Here is a 22,021-nt window from a genome sequence, read left to right as displayed (position 1 = left end):
ATTCAATCGAGCTATTTCGGGTCCATGTTCGCTTATACGGCTTTAACTGGTCCATTAATCATAGTGCTATTACAAATACATGTTACTGGTTATTTTTTAGTACGGATGTGAAAATTATTATACCTGTGCCTGCTTAACGACATAGCATCACTTATCATATGCACTTAAATTTTTTTGTTACAAGCAAATAGATTGTAAACGCAAAAGGCTAAATTCCGTCTTGGTCGCAGTTCCGTATTAATTTATTCATAAAATTTCCTGGTGTCTACATCCGTGTATGTTGAGGGCCGGTGACGGTATTCGTGTTGCAACATTTCGAGCTACTGCACGTTCAAAAATTTAATTTTTTTTCACATGGATGGAAGTTAGAAGGAACTGTTATAAATAAAATAACACAAGTCTTTTTACGTGGCTATTATGCAGTACAAACATGAAATCTATAAACTGTGATGGAAAAACAATGCATTAAAAGTAAAGATATGTATAATATTTTCAGAGGTTCTATCATCGCTGTCGTCTGTCTCGTCTGATACGGCGACCATAGCGGCCGCTGACAGCAGTTCTTCCGTTGCTCCTGACAGTACAGATGGCAGTGCTGACAGGCTCAGATCTGGCAGGTCATTACACACTCCTGTCACCTAATAAATTTCATAAAAGTGAAAATAATTTGCGTGAATGACATACCGTATTGATGCATTTCTGAAGTATTTCCCTGAACGTTAAATTTTACATGTTTGGTATTTGTTATAAAGTTTATTTCCAATAACTTTTAGGTTAAAAAATTAATATTTTTTGCTTTATTCAATCTGTCACGGAGATACTACTTCTTAAAACCTTCATTTGGATTCATTTCGTTACAGTTCATCACTCATCGAACGCTGCAATATTTGATATTAGTAATTCACCAAGAAATTTTCTTTACTGCGGTGAACTTTGCTGTTAGACACCATATACCTATGCGTAGATAGAGCACATTGAAGTTAAGGTTCAATGTACGGTAATTAATTTGTCAGTATTCTTCTACCGAGGAGTATTGTTGTACTGAGGAGCATTTTTATAATGAAGAGAATTGGTATATTGATGAGTACTATTGTACAAAGTGTATAATACAGAGTGTGCAATACTGATAATAATTTTGCGTACAGGCGGCGGCCGGTGCTGTCGATGGTGTCTGTGCAGTCGACGAACATCCCTCCTAAGGAGACCGTCACCTACACCCGCGGCGTCCAGACCACCGGCACCACTGCAGAACACGGTGGGCAAAACTGCACGCCTTACACTCTTGAGTCTCTTGCTTGTACACGAGGACTGTAGTGGCCGCCAGTACAACTTGATACATTCTTGAGGGTCTTGCTTGTACATGCGGACAGTAGTGGCCGCCTGTACACCTTGCAACACTCTTGAGGGGCTTGCTTGTACACGCGGACTGTAGTGGCCGCTAGTACAACTTGCAACACTCTTGACGGTCTTGCTTGTACATGCGGACTGTAGTGGCCGCCAGTACAACTTGCTACACTCTTGAGGGTATTGCTTGTACATGCGGACAGTAGTGGCCGCCAGTACAACTTGCTACACTTTGCTTGTACACGAGGACAGTAGTGGCCGCCAGTACAACGTGATACATTCTTGAGGCTCTTGCTTGTACATGCGGACAGTAGTGGCCGCCTGTACAACTTTCTACACTCCTGAGGGTATTGCTTGTACATGCGGACAGTAGTGGCCGCCAGTACAACTTGCTACACTCTTGAGGGTCTTGCTTGTACATGCGGACAGTAGTGGCCGCTAGTACAACTTGCTACACTCCTGAGGGTATTGCTTGTACATGACAGTAGTGGCCGCCAGTACAACGTGCGAGTACTAACCGTCATTAATTAATTACCTGTCTACTGGCTTCATGCAAATACTTGGAGAAATGGAGAGGCTTTTTCCGAATAGTGAACCACTTTTTGCCTTTGTTTGGATCATTCTGTCTAAGTTTGGTCAGGCAAAAAAGCGTATTAGTGCTACGTCCGCTCTCAGCTCGCATGCAGAAAGTGTGTCACCATTTGCACAGCATAACCACAATTTTTTTCTGAGTGATGGGTTACTGTGTTTTTCGTGGCCAATAGCTTCAATAGGCGCTACTAAAATCAAATTAAAAAGTGACGGTTAGTATTTAAAAGTTGTAATGGCCGCCACTCCTGTCCTAGTGTACAAGCAACTATAACTTCACTGCTCGCTCAGTAACCTAACCTACTGAGCTCGCTAATTGTACCGTAACTATTTGCTAGATCAAATTTTTTAAATTTTATTGAAAATAAAATTCTTCAGCTCGTTTTTACCTCGACTAATGGTTTGCCATCTCTTTTATAACATGTTGTTCAAATATACTTGTGTTAGTATTCTAGGATAACTTTTTATCAGTACTTTTTGTTTGCATTCGTAATGATCCTTATTTATAACTAGAATTCTTATTTGATACATGCACTTGAATGAAACTACAAATAACTTCATTGTTTTGATCGAGTTACTACTCTGATTTTAACATAATTCAAACTGTAGAGACAGCACTGTAATATTTGTAATTATCTGAACTAGTCAGTGGGACCTGAAATGTCATAGTCAGATAATATTAAATTAAATTACCAGATCCTTGCGAAATTTGTCGGAATTTCGAATATCGGATCGAGATCAGACGGGAATGTATTTATTTTTGTGTTCTGTATAATTGTGTTTGTATTAAACGTTGATGCACGTCTGCTGTGACTGGTGTTTGTGTGGCAGATTTGCTGCTAATTTTCTGCTTTGAAGCTTTGATTAACTTTAGCTTGAGCAAACCATCTTGCATTATTCACCTGTTTGGTCTCTTATGGTTCCTGTTTTCACTCACCTTTTATGTTCATCTCGTATGTGTGTGTGTGTTGATGGTTTTTTCGCCGCCTTGAGTACTTTTATTTCCAGCTATTAGATTAATTGATTACCTCTCATCATTTGCTTTGTTTTTGTCCTGTTTTTCGGTAGCCTTTGTCCGTTCTCTACAATCTTAAGATCTTTCATTGGTTTTGGTTAATCCATTGCTGACTGCCTTCAATTATCCTTGATTAATCTGATTACAGCTGTCTGTGTTTGTGAATACTCTTAGCTGAATTATTGACTGCTGGAATTATTCAATTTGTGTTTTTCTCTTCTCAATGCTGCTAATCCAGGATACTTTGACGATTGGTGGCGTCCTCGTAAAGGTTGGTAGCCCTTCTGCACATGTCTCCTTATCGCTGCTAGTGTCGCGCTATCTGTTTTAGTGACTCCTTATCGCTGCTAGTATTGTTTCACCTGTTTTAATGACTCCTTATGAACCCTAGTATTGTGCCATCTGTTTCAGTGTCTCCATATCCCACCTAGCTTTACGTCATTTGTTTTAGCGACCGCTCATATTATCACACCTAGTGTGGTGCCGTTCCAGCGTCTCCTTATCAGTCATAGTGTTGCTCCATCTGTTTTTCCATCGTTAGCAATTGCACTGCATTATTGCGTCCATTTCATGAATTCTTCACTTGCAGAATACACTTCTTACAATTGTCACCGTCGTTGCCTAAGAAACTGTCCTTGAATCGTTTTTTTTTTCACATGGTTCAGGGCAATGTTGTGTTGACGGTCGCTCGCGTCCAGTGGCTGGCGTTCGTTGTTGCTAAGAACACGCGGGTAGCCCATGTTAATCGCACCAGTTTCGTGGTCTTATTTACTCTTATTTGTCTGGAACTTATTTTAAGGATTTTTTTCGTTTTCTTCTGCTTGCACTAATAGTTTGTTTTCCTGCTATTTTCTGATAATTATTAACTTGTCCCTCCATCACTGCATTGCACTGTAATGACTGTATTCATTAAATTTTCATTATGGGACATTGAATTTTCACTAATTTATTCAGTTTTGTACATACCATTTCCGTTTTTTAATTATACCTATAAAAATTTCTAATACTTCAGCACTTGAATATTCATTCAAATTCGTTGTACTGTCGCCTTTTATTTTCGACTTTTATGTAATCTTTTATATCATCTTTTATCTATCTTTTATATGTATAATTGTGCATCTAGCTCCTAGCAATAGCTTGCTTCTATAGAGCTATCTTTTATTATTCATTTTTGCTATGTATAAAGTTTCGTTTACCTTCACACTTGCTTTTATTGATTTCGTTTATCTAAAGAAATGCATCGCTGCATTCGCAACTCTGTCTCTGGTTTTTCTTTCGCGTTGAACCAAAATTACATGTAAGTCAACTGAGAGTAGATGACACTCTGACTCGCACCTTATTACCGGTGATCCTCTATGTATTTAGTTTGTTCAATTTCTTTTATATTTTTTCGTTGGGCTAGTGACAGTATTCCTTATTATTATTATTATTAAACCAGTGGAGGCAAAGCATGTAATGGTTCCTGTTAACTGACAGGTTTCACTGACAGGTTTCAGTTGGCTGTCGCCTCTTTCGTGTTACGGATGTCTTAACGTTTCAGCACAAGTCGATTTTGCACCTTTACTAACACCAATGAATTGTATTAGATTTTTATCGTAACCACATTAATAATTTTCACAACTAATCATTCTGATCTGGCGGCGCGTTCATTCCTTGGATGGAAAACATTAATTTTACATGCAAAGATTAGCTGTCCTGAGTCTCGTATTCTTCTAAGCAAAAATGTAATAGTAAATGTTTGAGTATAAACGGGGGGATTCAAACGTAAAAGATTACAAGTTCTGCGTTGTGTGTGATGCATTTTTTTTTGACATGGACGTAGTTTTGATTTTGGCTGTTCATCATCATATTGTACAGTAATTAGAGATTAGCTCGGTATATAGAGTATTTCGTTTTGTGGGTTCACGTCGTTGATCTGCCCCGGTATATGTTACTTCGTAATTTGCATTGCTATCTTCTGTTCATTCATTCTGAATTTTTGTGCTTATGTAGTCAAAAAAATGTGTGTGTTGTTTAAAACTGTCTCCAAAATTAGTCAAGAAATTGACGGAAAATTCACAAGAGTTTTTGCACGTTTGTTATGTGAGAATTTTGTTGCACGGTAATGCACTGCAAGAGGACGTAGGAATTGGAATTGTTTACGTTTTGTTTATTATAACGTGATTATTCAGTAATCTGCTGCTTTGCCCTGGTATAAAGAAGCCGTTTATAAATTTTTCCTACTGTATGCCTTTTGAAGAACTAATAAAGCTAAGCGTACACTTTCATGTTCAAGGGAGTATTGAAGTGTGTCTGGTTCTTGTCTTGACGTAAACTGTGGGTCCATTATTAATATTTTAAAATGTTTAATTCGCTCAGTATTGGTTGAGGCTCTTGATACTTGATAACCTCTTGTGTAATGGAAACCTAGTCGGTCATCACCAGCACATGCACGCCACTATTTAGAGCTCTCTTGCCCTGTCGATAAAATTGGTATGTAAAATTGGTACGTTTACTCGAGTTATTTCCTTTGACTTGACAGACACGGTGGATGGACGAGTTATGTTTCCCTTTACTTAATGATAAGGGCTTAATTAATGGTGTGCATAGAAACACGCGGGGTGAGGGTTGAAACACGCGGGTGTGAGGTGATAACGTACCATTTGACTGATCGTTCACCCTCGGATTGATGATTATCGTAATTGCTAATTCTTTATTTAATCAGTGCTTCTTCTAGTTTTTTTCTGAAATTTTGTACGATTTTCCTAGAATCCCAGCACAATGATGGCCTCAAATTAAGGTCGTCTGAATTATTATCTTCCTATTTATAAGTAGAAAAATTTCTTATTATTTCTCTTCCTTCTTCTATACTGTTACTTCGCGTCTTATTATCTTCTATTTAATATGGAAGGAGTAGTTTTGATTGCATGTTATAATTTCTAATGAGCACGGAAGAGTTGAAAACAAGTGTGAGTGATAAGCCTGTAAGCTGATCCGTATTGCATCTAGCGGCCAATTAAATTCATCCCTTCACAAAACCGTGTCCACTACATCCGTGTATAAAGTATTTTGAACAATTAATTAACAATAGTGGTATTTCAAGGGAGTCCTTATAGCTTTGTTACAAAATAGTCCTATGAAGTGTTGGATGCGGGACACCAAATTTTGATGTAGTCACCAGTTGAAGTCAGCGGATAATGTATGCGTTGTTTTAGTCTGTAAGCTTTGTCTAGCTCGTAATTGACTCATGCGCTTGTTTGCTCTTCCTCTTCCAGCTCAAGCGTTTGACTATTACGGTAAGTTGGCCGCATCCTCTCGTCACACTTACATATATACATTCATACACTTTTTCCATACAGCGACAAAAAACAACTTAGCGACAAAAGCAACTTCACAATAAATAATCTTCTTGGACTCGTATCTGTACAGCATCTCTTGCATCCATATCACACACACACACACACATTCATCCACTTCTTCCATACAGTGACCAAAAACAACTTAGCGACCAAAAACAACTTCACCAAAAATAATCCTCTTGGACTCGTATCTGTAAAGCATCTCTTACATTCATTACACACATTCATACACTTCTTTCATACAACAAAAACAACTTCACAAACTCACACACATACACTCATACACTTTTTCCATACGATAACAAAAATAACTTCGCTTAAAGTATTCCTCTCGGACGCTTATCTGTACATCTCTTGCATTCATTACTGACCTGTAGCGCTGGCCCTCACTCCCTATTTACTGGCTAACGTATGTGGGCAGCGGCTCGCTTTAAACACTCCGCTTGCTGGGCTTAAAAGTGTTCACGATAATGGCATTATGGCTGACTTTGTCTCTGATAGTTTTATGTTAAAACTCACGTTTTCAAGTTTACGTGGTTTTAAATATCGAAATGAGTTTGGGCATCAATTATGTGGGCATTAATTATGTTCATCCGTACATGCTGAGATGACCTATGTCAATCATAGTGCGTGCCAATGATTACCTGTATTTAAACCTAGACTACACATATCTATCCTGCTCAGTATAACTAAATCTGGTCCATCGTATCGAATAAATTTTGTTCAGGTCTGGTCTGCTATCGTATTGTCTCGTGCAAGATAGTAGTTTGCTGCGTAGCTTGTTGCAATTAATGAATTTGGTACTGCAATGAAGGCTTTCTAAGTCATGTTTTTGCTCGTTACTATATTTAAAATTACCTTCAATATGTAGAGTTGGTAGCGTAATCGCCTCGTTTTGTAATGCCTGAACTCGTGCTGTTTTAAATTAATGGTAGTGGACCATGAGAATTTTCTCATTTTAGGAAAGTTGAAAAGCTTGCAAATGCGTTCTGTGTTTGAGCATAAGCTCAATATCTCTTATTTATATTTAGTGAATATTTTTCATATTGGTGCCTCATAAGTTATTCAAGGATTCTCTGTCAAATCGCATTATAAAATAGAAAATTTTGTGTATTATTGGGCAACGGGAAGACTTCAAAGGATAAAATATTCGACTTTAATTAGCTCTCGCTGCTTGTATCTTGTCATTCAGAATAATTTGCTAAATTTTTAAGACTTACTCAACGTAAATATTTAGTTTTTTCTATTGATTTATGTTCCGAAGACAGATCGATTTGTCAGATATTCCTTGAATTGTTGTGGCTTGACTTACCAACTCCCGGCCCTAACAAAAATTAGAGTCGCCCCAGCTTCTGTTAATCCAAATCAGAAGCTGCCGCGTCTGTAAATTTTCACTGGATCGTTCCCTAGCCGCCACCCCGGACGTACCTGCCTGTGAACCTCCCATCCCTCTCCTGCTTCTGATTTGTACTCATTCTATGCTAATACTCGTAATTGTTATAATATTCGTAAATAATTATTATTTATTCACTTGCATAAACATTTCCTTTAAATCTGTACATTTTGTTGTAAACACGACGTACCTACAATGCAAATCGGTTGGAAATACGACTTACCTGATCTGACGGTTGCCGACGTACGCATCAATTTGTTGGTTAACTTTCACTACGGCCTCGTCTTAAAAATTTTACTTTCTTTAAATGACCAATCGAAAAATTTTGATGCTAGTGTCACTAGTACTATGATGAGCAGTTTTGTTATTATACATTCCTTATCTTGAGTTCATGATTTAATTTGGTTTTGTGTGCATTTTTTATTATTTTCTGTAGAACTTCTGATGCATCATCTTTGATAATTCTCGCATTTTTTTTGTCGCAACTCGCAAATACGTAAATTCTCGCAAATACGTAAATTCATTAATGTTCATTTGTGACTGGGTTCGTTGTTGTTGTGTTTACAGTTTCACTGACATTACTTCGTTCACTACATTTATTCGTTTACTACATTTCTTCGTTTACTGCATTGTTTCGTCGACACATCTGGCTGCTATGACATCTCGTGTTCGGTCGATGACACACACCTTCGTGTTCGTGGTATATTTATTATTCGGTCGGTTGGCTCCTCCCTATTTATGATTCTCTCAGGACTATTGTGCACTTTTTTGGTTCGTGATATAATGAGCGGCTATTTGTTATTTGGCTCAATAACGTTTCAAATCCTATTTGTTCGTGCAAATGTTACTGATCGTTGATCTTCTATGCATGAGCTCTTGCATGTGAATTGTGTGCGGATGAACTGAGGGAAGTAAAGTGAAGAAATACTTTGTCTTCAGGAACTAACGGATTCTTTGCCGGTTGATTAATGATTACTAGACCGGATCTATCATCTATAACGAATGTGCGACTGGGAGTGCAAAAGAATGTTTGATAATTAGTTGGTGTGTGAATAGATGAACAAATAGTTGCCGTTTCATCTCAACATTCTTAAGCTCACATGACTGCCTCTTACATTTTTGTTCGTTTCGCATGCTGTGCACGATTGCGTACAATGCCTCAAGATACTCTACGTATTCCATTGATCTCAACATGTCTCCTTGCCTACGTTGTCAAGCTTCTTCACGCTTAACATCAGATTTGTAATGTATAAACGATGCATAAACTCTCTTTTTGTTTTTGCTACACATTGTTTGATCCCAGGCTTTGATGACTTAGCTGTAGCTTGGTGAGCGATTATATAAGTGAGGTAGTTTCCACAATGAATAGGATTAATTTTTTCCGAATGCAGGAGTTCATTTACGAGCTTTTTATCAAGCATTTTTCTAATTTGGCAGCCATATTTTAATCGTCTGTCCTAAGATTGGTATTCATATTGAAGTAAAGTGCTGTCAAAATCGCAGGTGATTCCGATTTGTATATAAATGGATTTGGAAGTGAGGTACTGTCACTGTCGCAAACGATTTCGATTTGTATTCACATGAATGCACTGTCTTGTCTGTAGGCGAGGTGAACCTTTTGCTTGACCGAGGTCATCACCTCTGTTGCTACTGCTTGAACTAAACCTATTTCGTACAAATTAACTCTTTAATAGATATTCCGTATTATTTTGTTGCACGGCTATGTTGTCTCATTGCATTTTCGTTCTTTCACCTGCGCTCGGATGTGCAAACATACCCTAAACCCGCTTTTTTTACATAATCTACGACGCTTCTTGTCGAAAGACTTTTTCAGAAATTTTGTGTTTCAAAATTAGGCCTTAATTTCGTTTTTCTTTGCAAGATTAGGCTTCAATTTCTTTGAGTGTTTAAGTTTCAGCATTCTTTGAAGGATTGTATTTTACTTCTATATTTTGACTTAGTCATGGTATTTACTACAACCCTAATTATCCTCAGCTTCTTAACTTATTATTATTTCACCGTTTAACTTGCTGTTTTATCGGCCTATTTTCTTATCTATAATATAGCTGATTTTATTCACTGGTACATAGCATACTTGAAATAGAGTATATGATAACCTCATTAAGAGTATTGTAGAAGTGAAACGTTAAGTCATTTATAAGGCTCATTGCTTAGCCTATTCAAAATATTACTCACCTGTGCTACACTGAACTACTCAAGTCGCCCTTTTAGTTGTAAGTGCACTACACTAATATCACCAGCAATTTTCTTATCTCCTCTGTTGGAAGTTGACTATACCATTGAATATTCAAAGTTTATGTTATCCTCTGAAAGTCAGGCTCCCATGTTCGCTGCGTTTTTAGTAACGTCCGAGAGCACTTGTACATGTGCCGTCGAAGCATCGCTTGTCCCCTGAGAAAGTTATCACTTTCCTCGTCCCTTTTATTGATGTGTGTGTAACTTGCATATCATTCGTAAAAGCATAGCGGTCTTTAAGGTCCTGTCTCTTCAATTGATATTAGACGTTCATGGTCATTTTTCACTAGCTCTTTAAATGAGTGTTCTGTTCTCTTTTTTTCTCTAGGGGATGGTGTCCTATGTCATATTCGTTCCAAATACCACACGATGCGTAAGTAAGGCCTGTCCTACAGCTCATTTTTAAATTAAACACTCATTATAGCTCATTCACTTCTTTACATAATCATTAAGTAGATGTTCATGTCGATTGTTGTGTGATTAGTTGCTTGTGTGTCATCAATAATGCTGACTGTTCCACATTGTAATCAATTGTCTTGAGTTCATAGATCACTTCAAGCACTTTAATCATGTGTGACGCATCGTATTGTCTACTCAGCTTGTCGTGTATGACTGATAAATGTGCTTGCAGAAGTAGTTTGAGAACAAGAGACTTGCTTATTTCGTTGCCTATGAAACAATATTTTCCAAATCTTTAATTGTAACTACATTTTTAACTACAGTTAGACGATAATCTCACGTTTGCTTTATAAGTACGTAAATAATAATGGTGATGAATGTTTGCGGGATAAGAGTGCGTACTTCTCGCACACTAACTTTATTTCCGTATTTGTTCTTGCTGCACTGAATATCACATTGCGTGAACTCTGCTATTCTTGGGAATGGAGTCTTGTCTTGATTCTTTTAAACGCTTGGGGAGGCTTGTGGCATTTGGTTGTTTCTGACATACACATCAGGCGACCTCATCAGCTCGTTCCAATTTGTTGGTCTTATAGACCTTCCTTGGCAACACCACAAATTGATTCTTTGGAACAATTGTCAAGGTCATTGGACAATTTTCCTCGCGACACAAGTAGTACTACTGAAAGAGAAAGTTCGAGTTCAGAATTAGAATCTTGTTAAAATTCAATGTTGACGTAATATTTGTTTACTGGGCTCTTATTCGTGCAGGACGTTTTTCCATTAATAAAGGTATATTTTTTATACACGTACCCCCACGTAGAATTCGAAAGGCTCAAAAACGAGCCGTATATCGTATATGTAACCTTGTTACAGATAGAAAATGGTAGCCGAGGGTTTAGTTTGTTTATTGGGGTTTCGAAGGAAATGGCCTACAACTCTCAATCTTGCCTGCTTCATCAACCCTGGATTGCGGATTGACTGCTCTCAGTATCACTTTGCCGTCTTTTAGTTTTTTTTAGTATGGAAGCCCCTGGGTATTATCAAATGAGCGTATATGATGTACCGGCTCGACCAATAATTGGCCGCTTCTCTGTTTTATGGACTAATATCTTTGCTTTGTTATCAGTGGCTTCATTGATTTTCGTATTTCGAGATAAACAATCCCCGTGAAAACTTGGCTGCTGCTTTTTTCTCGTTTAACTGGTCAAGTAAATTTACGTCACAGCATGCAGCTTTATTGCAACCACTTTTCAAAGTTTGCAAGCAATAAAATTGTCATCCCTTTAACTAAAAAATCCACCCCTTTGTTTCTATCCTGCATGGACTGCTATAACGACGTTCTTTATCCGCATTTAATCTCGTATATACTTCACAAATGCCACTGAGCGTCCGATTGAGTGTGATTCTGTGTTTAGTGTTAGGATGCAACTGGAGGTTCTGTTGCCGAGATCAATCACACAGGAATAATAGGAAATAAAAATTTCGTACATGTATCCCATATCCCTCTTATGTTGAGCTTGTGATGATCCGAATTTCGATTCTGCGTGGTTGTGACTGCAACAATTGCTATGGTGTTGATGAGGTTGTTCTCAAAATTTGTGTACATTTTTCCAATGAGATATTTGCCGATATTGATTGTAAAATTATTATAATATTTATTCAGCAAATTGATGCTAGTTTGGCCTTGTGACTGACTTGAGTTTTCTCTCTCCCCCCCACGAACACAAACACAAACATTCACATGCGCTCTCGTCTCACTCTGTATTTTTCCATGGTCTCTTTATCATTTAACTGCCTCTTATACCTCCCGAAATTTGTTATGTCAATCATTTCTCGTGAATAATGGATTTTATTTTGTGTTCTGGCTTTTGCTTTATTAAATCGTATTTGAATTGATTTGAATTTGAGCTGAGGACATCCATAACGTTTCCTAATCCCCGCCAATGCATTTAATTAATTATCACCTACCTTGGTTCTTCATATCATTTTATTCTCATTCCATCTATTGCTATTTGTTTGTTCCGGTGTTTGTTAACTAACCACTAATATTTTTTGTTCATTACGTTTTTTGCATTAACATCGTGGATCGTTATTTTAATCTTTGGAATATATTATGTTCGATTCTTCCCGTCGTATTGCTTGTCTAAGTCTCGTCTAAAATATTCGTTCCGTTTCAAATACGTTGATATTTTCATTGACTTGGCCTGCTTTCATCATGACACTTCATCATGCCGACTTATTTTTTCTCCTAATTACTCACACATGACCACACACGACAAATTCTCACGGCCTCTCGCGCCCCATGCAGACGAGTATAACCTAAACCCTGGGCTAGAGTGGGATGACGAGTTCACAGGTAGGTACGAGTCAGGCTCTACCCTCAGAAGTTACATCGTCCGTATTAATTGTCATCACTCAAAGAAATGACTGGGCCATATTGTCTGAATAGTGACACACTTGTGCATTCAGCATTGATACGCCGTTTTCCGGGCCAAACTGGGTCAGGACGATTCACATATGGCAAAAAGTGCATCGCTAAATGTCAATGTCCCATTCGTTTCTTTGGGTGTACACTGTGTAAATATTCGTTGTCATGCTTCTGGGAAATGAGAAGGCTGATTTCACTTAGATTGATTTGTTAAGTAAGTGGATTTGAACCTGATTTTGAAATGAAGTTCTTGTACCTGGTGTATATGCTGCAAAAACTTTTACTACAAATTGATAACGCTCAATGAAGTCTGGAAACTTTCAGCGATGGTTACTAACATAATGATGTTTCCCAATGTAAATACATATGCTATCTAACGTTCCATATATTAAACAATGAGATGTAGGAGTGTGAACACGTAATAGTGCATTAGCTACGATATTCCTAGAATTTCACGCCAAAGACAAAGCACAGGCACAGATTAGCACGTACTGAACGTCACTAGCTTCAACAGATTTGAGGAATTATTATTCACTTCATAACAGAATTTCGATGTCATCAAGTACACTCGATGTTATATGAATTTTGAAATATGTATATATATATTAATTTTCTCACAATTTCTCATGGGTTATGTGCGAGAATAAATATATCAGATAAACGATGGGATATGGTATAGAAAGATGTGAATAGTCAAGCCAAACAATAGACTGATGACGTCAAAAATGGCATATGGAGCTCCAGCTATAGCGTATCGTACAGACATTCGCCGAGTTCGCTATACTTGGGGCTGTAAATGACACCTAGTAAACTTAGTTGTGTTTGAAGCTTTTTATCAACCGTTTCGTTCTGACGTGTACTGAGTTTGCCTTGCTATGGTCCAACATGTCCACACTTAGTCAACTAATTAGCGCGTTGAGCTTCTTATTAACCGTACATGTCCACACTTAGTCAACTAATTAGCGCGTTGAGCTTATTAACCGTAGGTACATGTTCACACGTTGTCACCTAAGTAGCGCGTGGAGCTTCTTATTAACCGTACATGTTCACACGTTGTCAACTAAGTAGCGTGTGGAGCTTCTTATTAACCGTATAGTCCTGACGTATGACTCGCACCAAGCGGGAGAAGATGAGGACGCTTCTTTGACGATGCTGGACGGTGGTGGCGGCCCTAACAGACATCACCTGCCACCGGGTATCCTGACTACCGGCATGCCTCAGGTGAATATATTTTTTTCCTTGCGTCTTGTTACACAGAATAGTTAAAAATATAAATCTATATATACTGGTACATGCTAGCAGCTAGTATATATGGAGTAGTAGTGGCTTACTAGTATATAGATTATACTAGTAAAAATACTAGTATAAACTATATATACTAGTAGTTTTTTCTCATTTCGTATCTATCGTTCAATAGAAGCTATCTAATGCGTCACTTATGTCGCACTTGCCTGTCTCTTACTAGATATTTCGTTTCATTTGTGGGACGATTGGAAATATTTTTCTCTGTACAAAATGTAGATGCAGACTCAATGATGAGGCACACATCAACATACGATTTATTTCTATTTCAAGGTGCAAAACGTGCAACCTGCCGTTCTGACAGTGGAAGAGCAGATGCAACAGCAGCAACAACCGCCACAGCCTGACCCGCGTGAGTACTTTAAACCGTGGTGTTCATCAGTGGTTGATCTGTCCTTGAACTTGTATTTTTCTCCTATTGCTTGTTTTAATTGCTTGTAAAAATCGATAGCTCGTCCCGTATTTTGGAATCTTGCCATTCCGCGTCATATTGGATAGAACTTCTGATATAGTTTTATAATTGAGAAATGGTATTTATTTTGAGATTTGAGTTTCGTAAATAAACCAGCGCTAAAAGTAATAAAGGTTTTTTGAGACCATAATTTGGCGTTGAACTTGTCGTGTGTATTCGTAAAGGTAAACTTGAGGAAATGATTCATAGATATTCACGAAGCACACATGTAAATTCATTACCGAGTCAACTTGTTCACGAAACAACGTATTGGCAGCTCGTGATTAAACTTGATTTATTAACGAAACACACATGTAAATTTATTACCAAGTCTACTCTCTCTTGGCAGCTCATGATTAAACTTGATTTATTCACGAAGCACACATGTAAATTCATTACCAAGTCTACTTGTTCACAATACAACATATTGGCAGCTCGTGAGTTATCGGAGGCGGAGAAGCAGGTGATCATGATGACGCCAGAGTTCCATCAGTTCTTTGACCGCTCTACCCGCATCGTGGAGCGCGCCCTGGCTGAAGACGTGGATATCTTCCTTGACTACAGCCATGATCAGGACCAGGAGAGTGGAGGGTGCGGTAACTTAGCATTACACCTGAAATTTGTGTATAATGTTTATAACTACTTTTTAGTGAATTTTCTCATTTATGAAAAAAATGCGCTATTGTGCTCGTGATGTCCGTCTGTGACTCATGCTTGTCCGTCCGTGACTTCGTCGCGGACGGACGAGAAAATGCGCTCTCTGTCACTCACTGCAGTGAGTACTGATCATATTTTTAATTATTAGTATAATGTGGTACTGTCCGAGCGTCTTTTCAGTGACACTCAGATAAGAATAAATAATCTGAAGTTTTTTTAAACTGGATTTGTAACAGAAAAGCAGCATTTGCAACAGCATACGTTGAAACGTAGTGATTATCCACAATAACCGGTTCTATATATCTGATTTATTCATGCAATTAATCATTATTTTGCCTATGGTTGAGTACATTAATGATGTTTTTTTTCAGCCTGGACCAGAGCAGGCAGAGGTTGTCTCTGTCTCGCTGCTTCTACGACGACCGCTGGTCCCGCAACCGCTGCATCACCAGCATGGATTGGAGCCCTCAGTCTCCAGAGTTGCTTGTTTGCAGGTTACTAAAAACCTGATAGTGCAATTAAGCGTAAATTGACGTCATTGCTGCTAATTACATGATTGTTTCTCTGTAAAAAAAAAACGAAAAACCCAGGCATTTGTCGGGATTTTTTTTAGAATTTAAAGACTTTCTGTTGAAAAAAGTACATACATAATCGATATTTGTCCTGAATTTTTTGTAGCATTACTGATATGTGAAAGAACAGGACACACTTGCTCATAACTTGTCTTGAATTTTTTATTTTGGAATTCAACGATTTTTCTGGGGAAAAATATACAAACCCCGTTCAAATTTGTTATGAATATGTTCGGAGGTTGAATTTATGCTGGCTTTTCTTTCAGTTACAATAACAACGAAGAGTTTCCACATGACCCCGACGGCGTTGCGCTCATCTGGAACAGAAATTATAAGAAGACTACACCTGAATATATCTTCCATTGCCAGAGTCCCGTCATGTCAGCCACATTTGCTGGGTATTTAACTTTGTGCATTTTAGAGTAAATATTCCTCACCTCATCCTGTTGATAAGTGTACATGGGAATCTAGTTTAAGAAAAACGTCATGTACTTATATTAGATATTAAAAATTAACCTCTTGCTGTAAGTAATGCTGGTCAGAAGTTACCGTATGTCTATTTTAATTTAAAATGCTTCTTTGACGGCAACGTCAACTTTTTATAATTACATAACTGTTCACTGTCACTTCCTCAGTTGCTAACGCTGATATTAATAATATAAACGTTGTATAATATTGCATATTAAAGTTGTATGACTCGGGCAGCTTCCACCCTCACCTCATCATCGGGGGCACATACAGCGGCCAGATCGTCGTGTGGGACATCAGGACTCAGAAGCGCACGCCTGTGCAGCGTAGCCCTCTGTCGTCCGTCGCACACACGGTAACATTTATAACATTGCCATGGCTCTGTGTACGCTCACAGGATAGTAGTGTTGGCGTTGAAGAATAGGCAACGTTTTGCCTGTCGCTGATGCTTATATTGTTCTTGACTTGTCTCCTGCAGATCTGAAGTCTGGCCTTTTGACCAGATCTACCAAAACTGTCATTGAAGCTAATTAGCTGTTTTTGTGGTTCTCCTCTTTTCGTTAGCTCCTTCACTGCAATTTACGTTTCAATTCTCTTAATATGATCTGCAAATGTTTAGGTACAATCGTTTAAATGATAAGAAAAATTTACGAGCAGTCTCCCAATTTCACTTCTCTCGTTAGCCTCTATAATAATAAAAATCCATTTCATTGAATTGCAAAATTTTTATTATATGTTCTTGTGTACAGCATCCGGTCTACTGCATGAAAGTTGTGGGAACCCAAAATGCCCACAACCTCATCAGTATCAGCACTGACGGCAAAATGTGCTCCTGGTCCCTTGACATGTTGTCGCAGCCTCAGGTGGGTCGAATGAATTCAAATATACGTAAGACAATTTTTAGCGCATTTTCTCATTTATGGAAAAATGCACTATTGTGCACTGCAGTGAGTACTGATTTATATTTTTTGTTTAATTTACCGTTAAGAATAGAGACTAAGCTTATGGGCAATAATTAGAAAAGTCAGTTTATGTATTTGAGATTAACTGTCACATGAAAAGCTAAAGTTATTCATGTAATTTGGATATTTTCACCAGGAGAGCATGGAGCTGCAGCACAAGCAATCTAGGGCAGTGGCTGTTACGTGTTTGGCGTTCCCAAATGCTGATGTCAACAATTATATCATTGGTTCTGAAGAAGGCACTGTCTTCACTGGTAAGATAATATTTTTAATCGACTGATAACGGTTTGTTGAGGCTTTCTATGTAATATGTCATAAGCTTGATGTATTAAATCAATGAATATAGGTAGGTCAAGATTTAATGTAAAATTCTCCAGATATTTTAAACTATAGCACTAAAATTGAACAGGATTTGTTTTTAGCGCATTTTCTCATTTATGAAAAATGCACTATTGTGCTCGCCATGTCCGTCTGTCCGTCCGTGACTTCACGTTTTCGTCGACGAGAAAATGCGCTCTCTGTCAAACACTGCAGTGAGTACTGAGTTATATTTTTTGTTCTAAGATTCAGATGAAAATTTGTGTTTTATAATCGAAAATAATACACCGATTTAATTGTTTATTATATTATTCTGTTAATTGCTGAATGAGCGTGTGTGAATACATATTACCTCTTCACCCTATGACAGCTTGTCGTCACGGCAGCAAGGCTGGTATCCTAGACGCTTACGAAGGACACCAGGCGCCTGTGACGGGCGTGAGTGCGCACTCAACTCCAGGACAGATCGACTTCTCGCACCTGTTCCTTACTTCATCCTTTGACTGGACCGTGAAACTTTGGAGCATGAAGGTGCTTGCAACTAATATGCTATTTATCGCAACATGAAACATTCACGCAACATTTCATATTTATTTATAAAACAACATGAAACATACACCTGGAACTCGTGATTAAACCTCGCAATGAAACTCTCACGGGTTTGCAAAGTTTAGGCTTATTTAATGTATTTTTATTTTTGTCCATGGCGTTAAAAATAATGAGTTTATCGAGAAAATAATTAAGCGTTGAGATTGCCCTCAATTATATTTGTGATGGTTAATTTGAAAGGGAACGATTTATAGTAAGGTATTTAAAATAATTAGATATCTATGTTGATTTTCAGACTGAATCGCTGTTAACAATTTGAATAGGCGCGTAAACTCTCTTTATATACTTTTCGGGAATAGCTCTCTTCCACAGCGTCTTTTTTACATGGATTCAACCATAAAGAACTATCGAATTTCGTCCTGTACATGTACAGAAAATATTATATAAAAATTTGCAGAGGTCATCTATGGGTGACGGCGAATTCGATTTGATAATAGCAGATTATTTATGTATTTAGACAAGTTCAAATTTTTGTTGATACGTTCAAATTTTTGTGGTGTTCATTCAGCCTATCTTTATTCATACCTGCAGCATTGGTCTTTGAAGGTAAGAAATTCTATCAATCCAGTTTGTCCCTCTAATAAGCCCTTTCTATTCGCACTAATCTACACATTTTTTATGCCTGTCGACATTTGTTCAAAGTTCATATTTTTAGACTTTATTTTTATTTAATTGAATGCGTTGTGAAAGCTGCAAGACATAAGCCATTATCTTTCTTTCTCTAGTTGATCGAAAGTAGGGCCTACCGCTCTTTCTGTCCCTTTTACTTACATTTTTATCAAGATGAGCTTTGTTTGAATTAATTAATCTTCATTATTTTCGCTTAATTTGCCGATTTCATTTGAGCATGTGCTCGGTAAGGCATGCCTTTTGAATTGGTTTAATTGAGTTAAGATTTTATCAATGAAGTTAATTTTGAAACGAACTATAATAGCATGTATATTTATATCTGTTGATTTTTTCAGGAAACGAAGCCCCTGTACAGCTTTGAGAACAGTTCCGACTACGTGTACGACGTGGCCTGGTCCCCCACTCACCCCGCTCTCTTCACCACAGTCGACGGCACCGGCAGAATTGATCTATGGAATCTTAATCTCGATACTGAAGTTCGTACTACTTTCTTTATGTAACATGTCGAATATTCCACATGATTCTCATCAAGTTTCATTTTTTGAATTTTGCCATAACTATAATATATATATATATTTTTTTTTATTACGCCGTGTATTTACTGAAATTTTAATCTTGAATGAAACTTTACTGCGCCGATTCATCAAGCTGTGATTGGTTTGCAGGCACCCACAACAACAGCCAGTGTTGACGGAGCGCCCGCTCTGAACCGCGTCTCATGGACGCCCTCGGGCACTCAAATTGCTGTTGGGGACGATAGTGGCCGCGTGCACATCTACGACGTGGGCGATGTAAGTACTTCTATATTTTTCAAGTATTGTGTTGCTTTTGAAGAGGTTACAATCAATTTACGTGTTAGTAATACGAGTGGAGGCTATCGATACCGTTATGGTTTCATGCATACCGAAAAAAATTATTTTTGATGCAACATTTTTGTGAGACGTGTGTGAAATTCAATGAGACCGCGGAGCTATCCATCCTTGGTTGAAATTTGTATGAAATTATTATTGCGGTCAAAGCCACTTGACTTCTACCTACCATGTTAAATTCTGCCGGATGAAATAGAGCGAGCAATGGTCGGGAAATTAGAAGTATTTCTTTTGTTTGAAATGAATATTCTGGTTGACAATCTCGTTTCTCCCAAGCATTTGTACCAGCCAAGGCAAGACGATTGGAGTCAGTTGGTTCACACGCTCGGTGAACTCAAGAACAATCGAACAGAAGAAGATTCGCTGTCGCAGCGCGGATACGACAGCCCCATGTCTTCTCTCTCGTCGCTGGCGTCGTCTCCACTCCTCCGATAACCAAACCAATGATTCTCGCTTCCTTCCAGAAATCGATTTGTGGATCACACATAATATTACCGTTCATTGCTTCAAAGCATCTTGAAAAAATTTATTTGGTTACGTATAATGAAGTATACCTACATATTTAACGATATGTGTAGTATAGACATCTGTATGATCCGTTGAAGACCACTAAGTATTTTTGTTGACAGTTTATTTTATTGCATTTCTCAATTCGGCGAATAACGCTTCAGTAGTATCTCAAATTAGTTTTCTCTAATTCGCTAAATTGAGAAAAGCAGTAAGAAACGTTAATAATTAATACATTTTGGACTTCAACGAAACTTGAATTCATGAACTTCTTCCCAACTATACTAACATCTTTGAAAGTGCATGTCGGATTATAAACCAAATAACATTCGTCAAAATATTTCTTTAAGTTAAACCTGAAAAGTCTGTTGAATTTTAATCTGGAGTGAGGAAATAAGAATATGAATGAAGTCCATTCTTAGATTGATTACTCGAACTTCGGAGTATCGCGTGTGCTAATTAGTAGACTATTCGGCTTTAATTTAATATTAAACTTTTTTTCTCAGTTTAACGTATTAATGTTGTAAGTTATTGATTTTTTTATGCATGCTGGAGAAATGCTTTCAATCTCATGGTAAAACGCGAGTAAAATATTATATCAATATTAATGTTACGATATATCTCGATTTGATTTCTAATAAAATGTTATACGAAGTTGAATCTGATTTCAAATCTTGGAAAGCAGAGACGACTCAATTTTAGTTTCAGGATTTCATTTAAGAATCTTGTTCATGGAGACAGGAATCTAAATTTGAATAGTCCTCATTTCATAGAATTTTCTGCGTGAAATTTTGTAACGATTTTTTTTTCGGATGCCAAAACGCAGCACTCCTAAATTTCATAGTTTTGTAAAACAATAATAGAATGCAAACTACAATGTAATCTGATTCCATCAATTCAATTTACCAGACGAGAAAGCAAGATGAATGTCAACTTGTGTCAACCTTGTTTTTAAAAGGAGCTTCTAGACTCAACAATCGATTTCCCCTCTAACCGTCAGAATTAGAATATTCAATAAGATGCAAGACTATTGCACTCTTTCATCCTTAATTAACCAATAAGTAGGTTCACCTGTGAAAAACTCGGTCTCGACAATCTTGTCGTTGTCTCGTGATTGCAATGAACAAAATGGTTATAGAAATTTTCCTCCTGATTAAAATTTACGGTACTTTATATGCTCATGCCAAGACTTCTTAATGGCAAACTAATCGCACGCATAGCTCAACGAGATACCAACGAGAAGGTTATATAATTCATGTCTCATGTTTTTGAATATTTGTCGGAACCGAAGGATGGAAGAATATCTTCTCTACTGCATACCTAACCTTGCAGCGATTCATGATTCATGTCCTACTTCTGCGAAAGTTAAGCTATATATATAGAGTTCTAATCTCTTACAGAAGCGACACGAAAGGCAATTGAAGTAACTTAATATGGAAATTTTATTGAAAATGTCTCTCCGGACTTCATATTTTCATTTCAAAATTAAGCAACAAAAAAATTATTCACCCAGTTGTATCTACGTTTCTGCCGTAAATTTTGTGATATAAAGTTTTCAAAATGAAGTGTCCTCAACATCAGCACATGTGCTGACGAATCCATCAGATAAACCATCACAAGAAATTAAAAAATTAGACGAAAACCGTTCACAAAATGAACTCTTCATTTAAGTAAACGTTAACCGAGTAGAAAAACAGCCTCATTGAAAACTGCACAGTATTTTAATGCCCTTCATTCCTCTTGCAGCAGAGATCAATGAGCGAGAGAGTGAAATAAAACAAATACAACAACTTTTAAAAACCACGTTTTCTTAACGGACAAAAAAGAAAAACATTTACTCTTACATAACATTCAAGTTATGTAAAATGTTATGTAATGTTATGTAAGAGTAAATGTTTTTCTTTTTTGTCCG

The 22,021-nt window shown here is 37.5% G+C and overlaps 1 protein-coding gene across 3 annotated transcripts; it reads left to right on the top strand.

Moving 5' to 3' along the window:
• Nucleotides 1-559: 559 nt before the first annotated feature.
• On the top strand, nt 560-21,922 carry LOC108677965 (cytoplasmic dynein 1 intermediate chain 2). Of its 3 annotated transcripts, XM_047882112.1 has the most exons (18): nt 560-617; nt 1,146-1,255; nt 3,186-3,218; nt 6,202-6,222; nt 10,263-10,307; nt 12,645-12,692; nt 13,885-13,985; nt 14,340-14,418; nt 14,952-15,108; nt 15,546-15,668; nt 16,013-16,144; nt 16,452-16,569; nt 16,964-17,077; nt 17,313-17,430; nt 17,865-18,025; nt 19,069-19,209; nt 19,399-19,524; nt 19,879-21,922. In XM_047882112.1, the coding sequence occupies exons 2-18, from the start codon at nt 1,165-1,167 to the stop codon at nt 20,035-20,037; spliced, it is 1,767 nt and encodes a 588-aa protein (XP_047738068.1). In that variant the 5' UTR covers nt 560-617; nt 1,146-1,164; the 3' UTR covers nt 20,038-21,922. The 3 variants fall into 3 exon arrangements, with proteins under 3 accessions (XP_047738068.1, XP_047738069.1, XP_047738070.1); XM_047882113.1 differs by lacking the exons at nt 560-617; nt 1,146-1,255; nt 3,186-3,218; nt 6,202-6,222; nt 10,263-10,307 and adding an exon at nt 18,635-18,649 and having other exon boundaries at nt 10,316-12,692; XM_047882114.1 differs by lacking the exons at nt 560-617; nt 1,146-1,255; nt 3,186-3,218; nt 6,202-6,222; nt 10,263-10,307 and adding an exon at nt 18,635-18,649 and having other exon boundaries at nt 12,624-13,697; nt 13,751-13,985.
• Nucleotides 21,923-22,021: the final 99 nt, after the last annotated feature.

This window comes from Hyalella azteca, unplaced genomic scaffold (assembly GCF_000764305.2).
Source record: "Hyalella azteca isolate HAZT.00-mixed unplaced genomic scaffold, Hazt_2.0.2 contig9706, whole genome shotgun sequence".
Taxonomy (NCBI): Eukaryota; Metazoa; Arthropoda; class Malacostraca; order Amphipoda; family Hyalellidae; genus Hyalella; species Hyalella azteca.
Note: the sequence above shows the minus strand (reverse complement) of the source record. Positions and strands in the feature narration are given on the sequence as shown.

What these genes read in the sequence shown, in the direction of transcription:
- LOC108677965 (XM_047882112.1), top strand. Translation starts at nt 1,165, where the DNA reads ATGGTGTCTGTGCAGTCGACGAACATCCCTCCTAAGGAGACCGTCACC. An exon ending in TCAAGCGTTTGACTATTACG is followed by an intron (nt 6,223 to 10,262) that starts GTAAGTTGGCCG and finishes TTTTTTCTCTAG; the next exon opens with GGGATGGTGTCCTATGTCAT. An exon ending in CAGGACCAGGAGAGTGGAGG is followed by an intron (nt 15,109 to 15,545) that starts GTGCGGTAACTT and finishes GTTTTTTTTCAG; the next exon opens with CCTGGACCAGAGCAGGCAGA.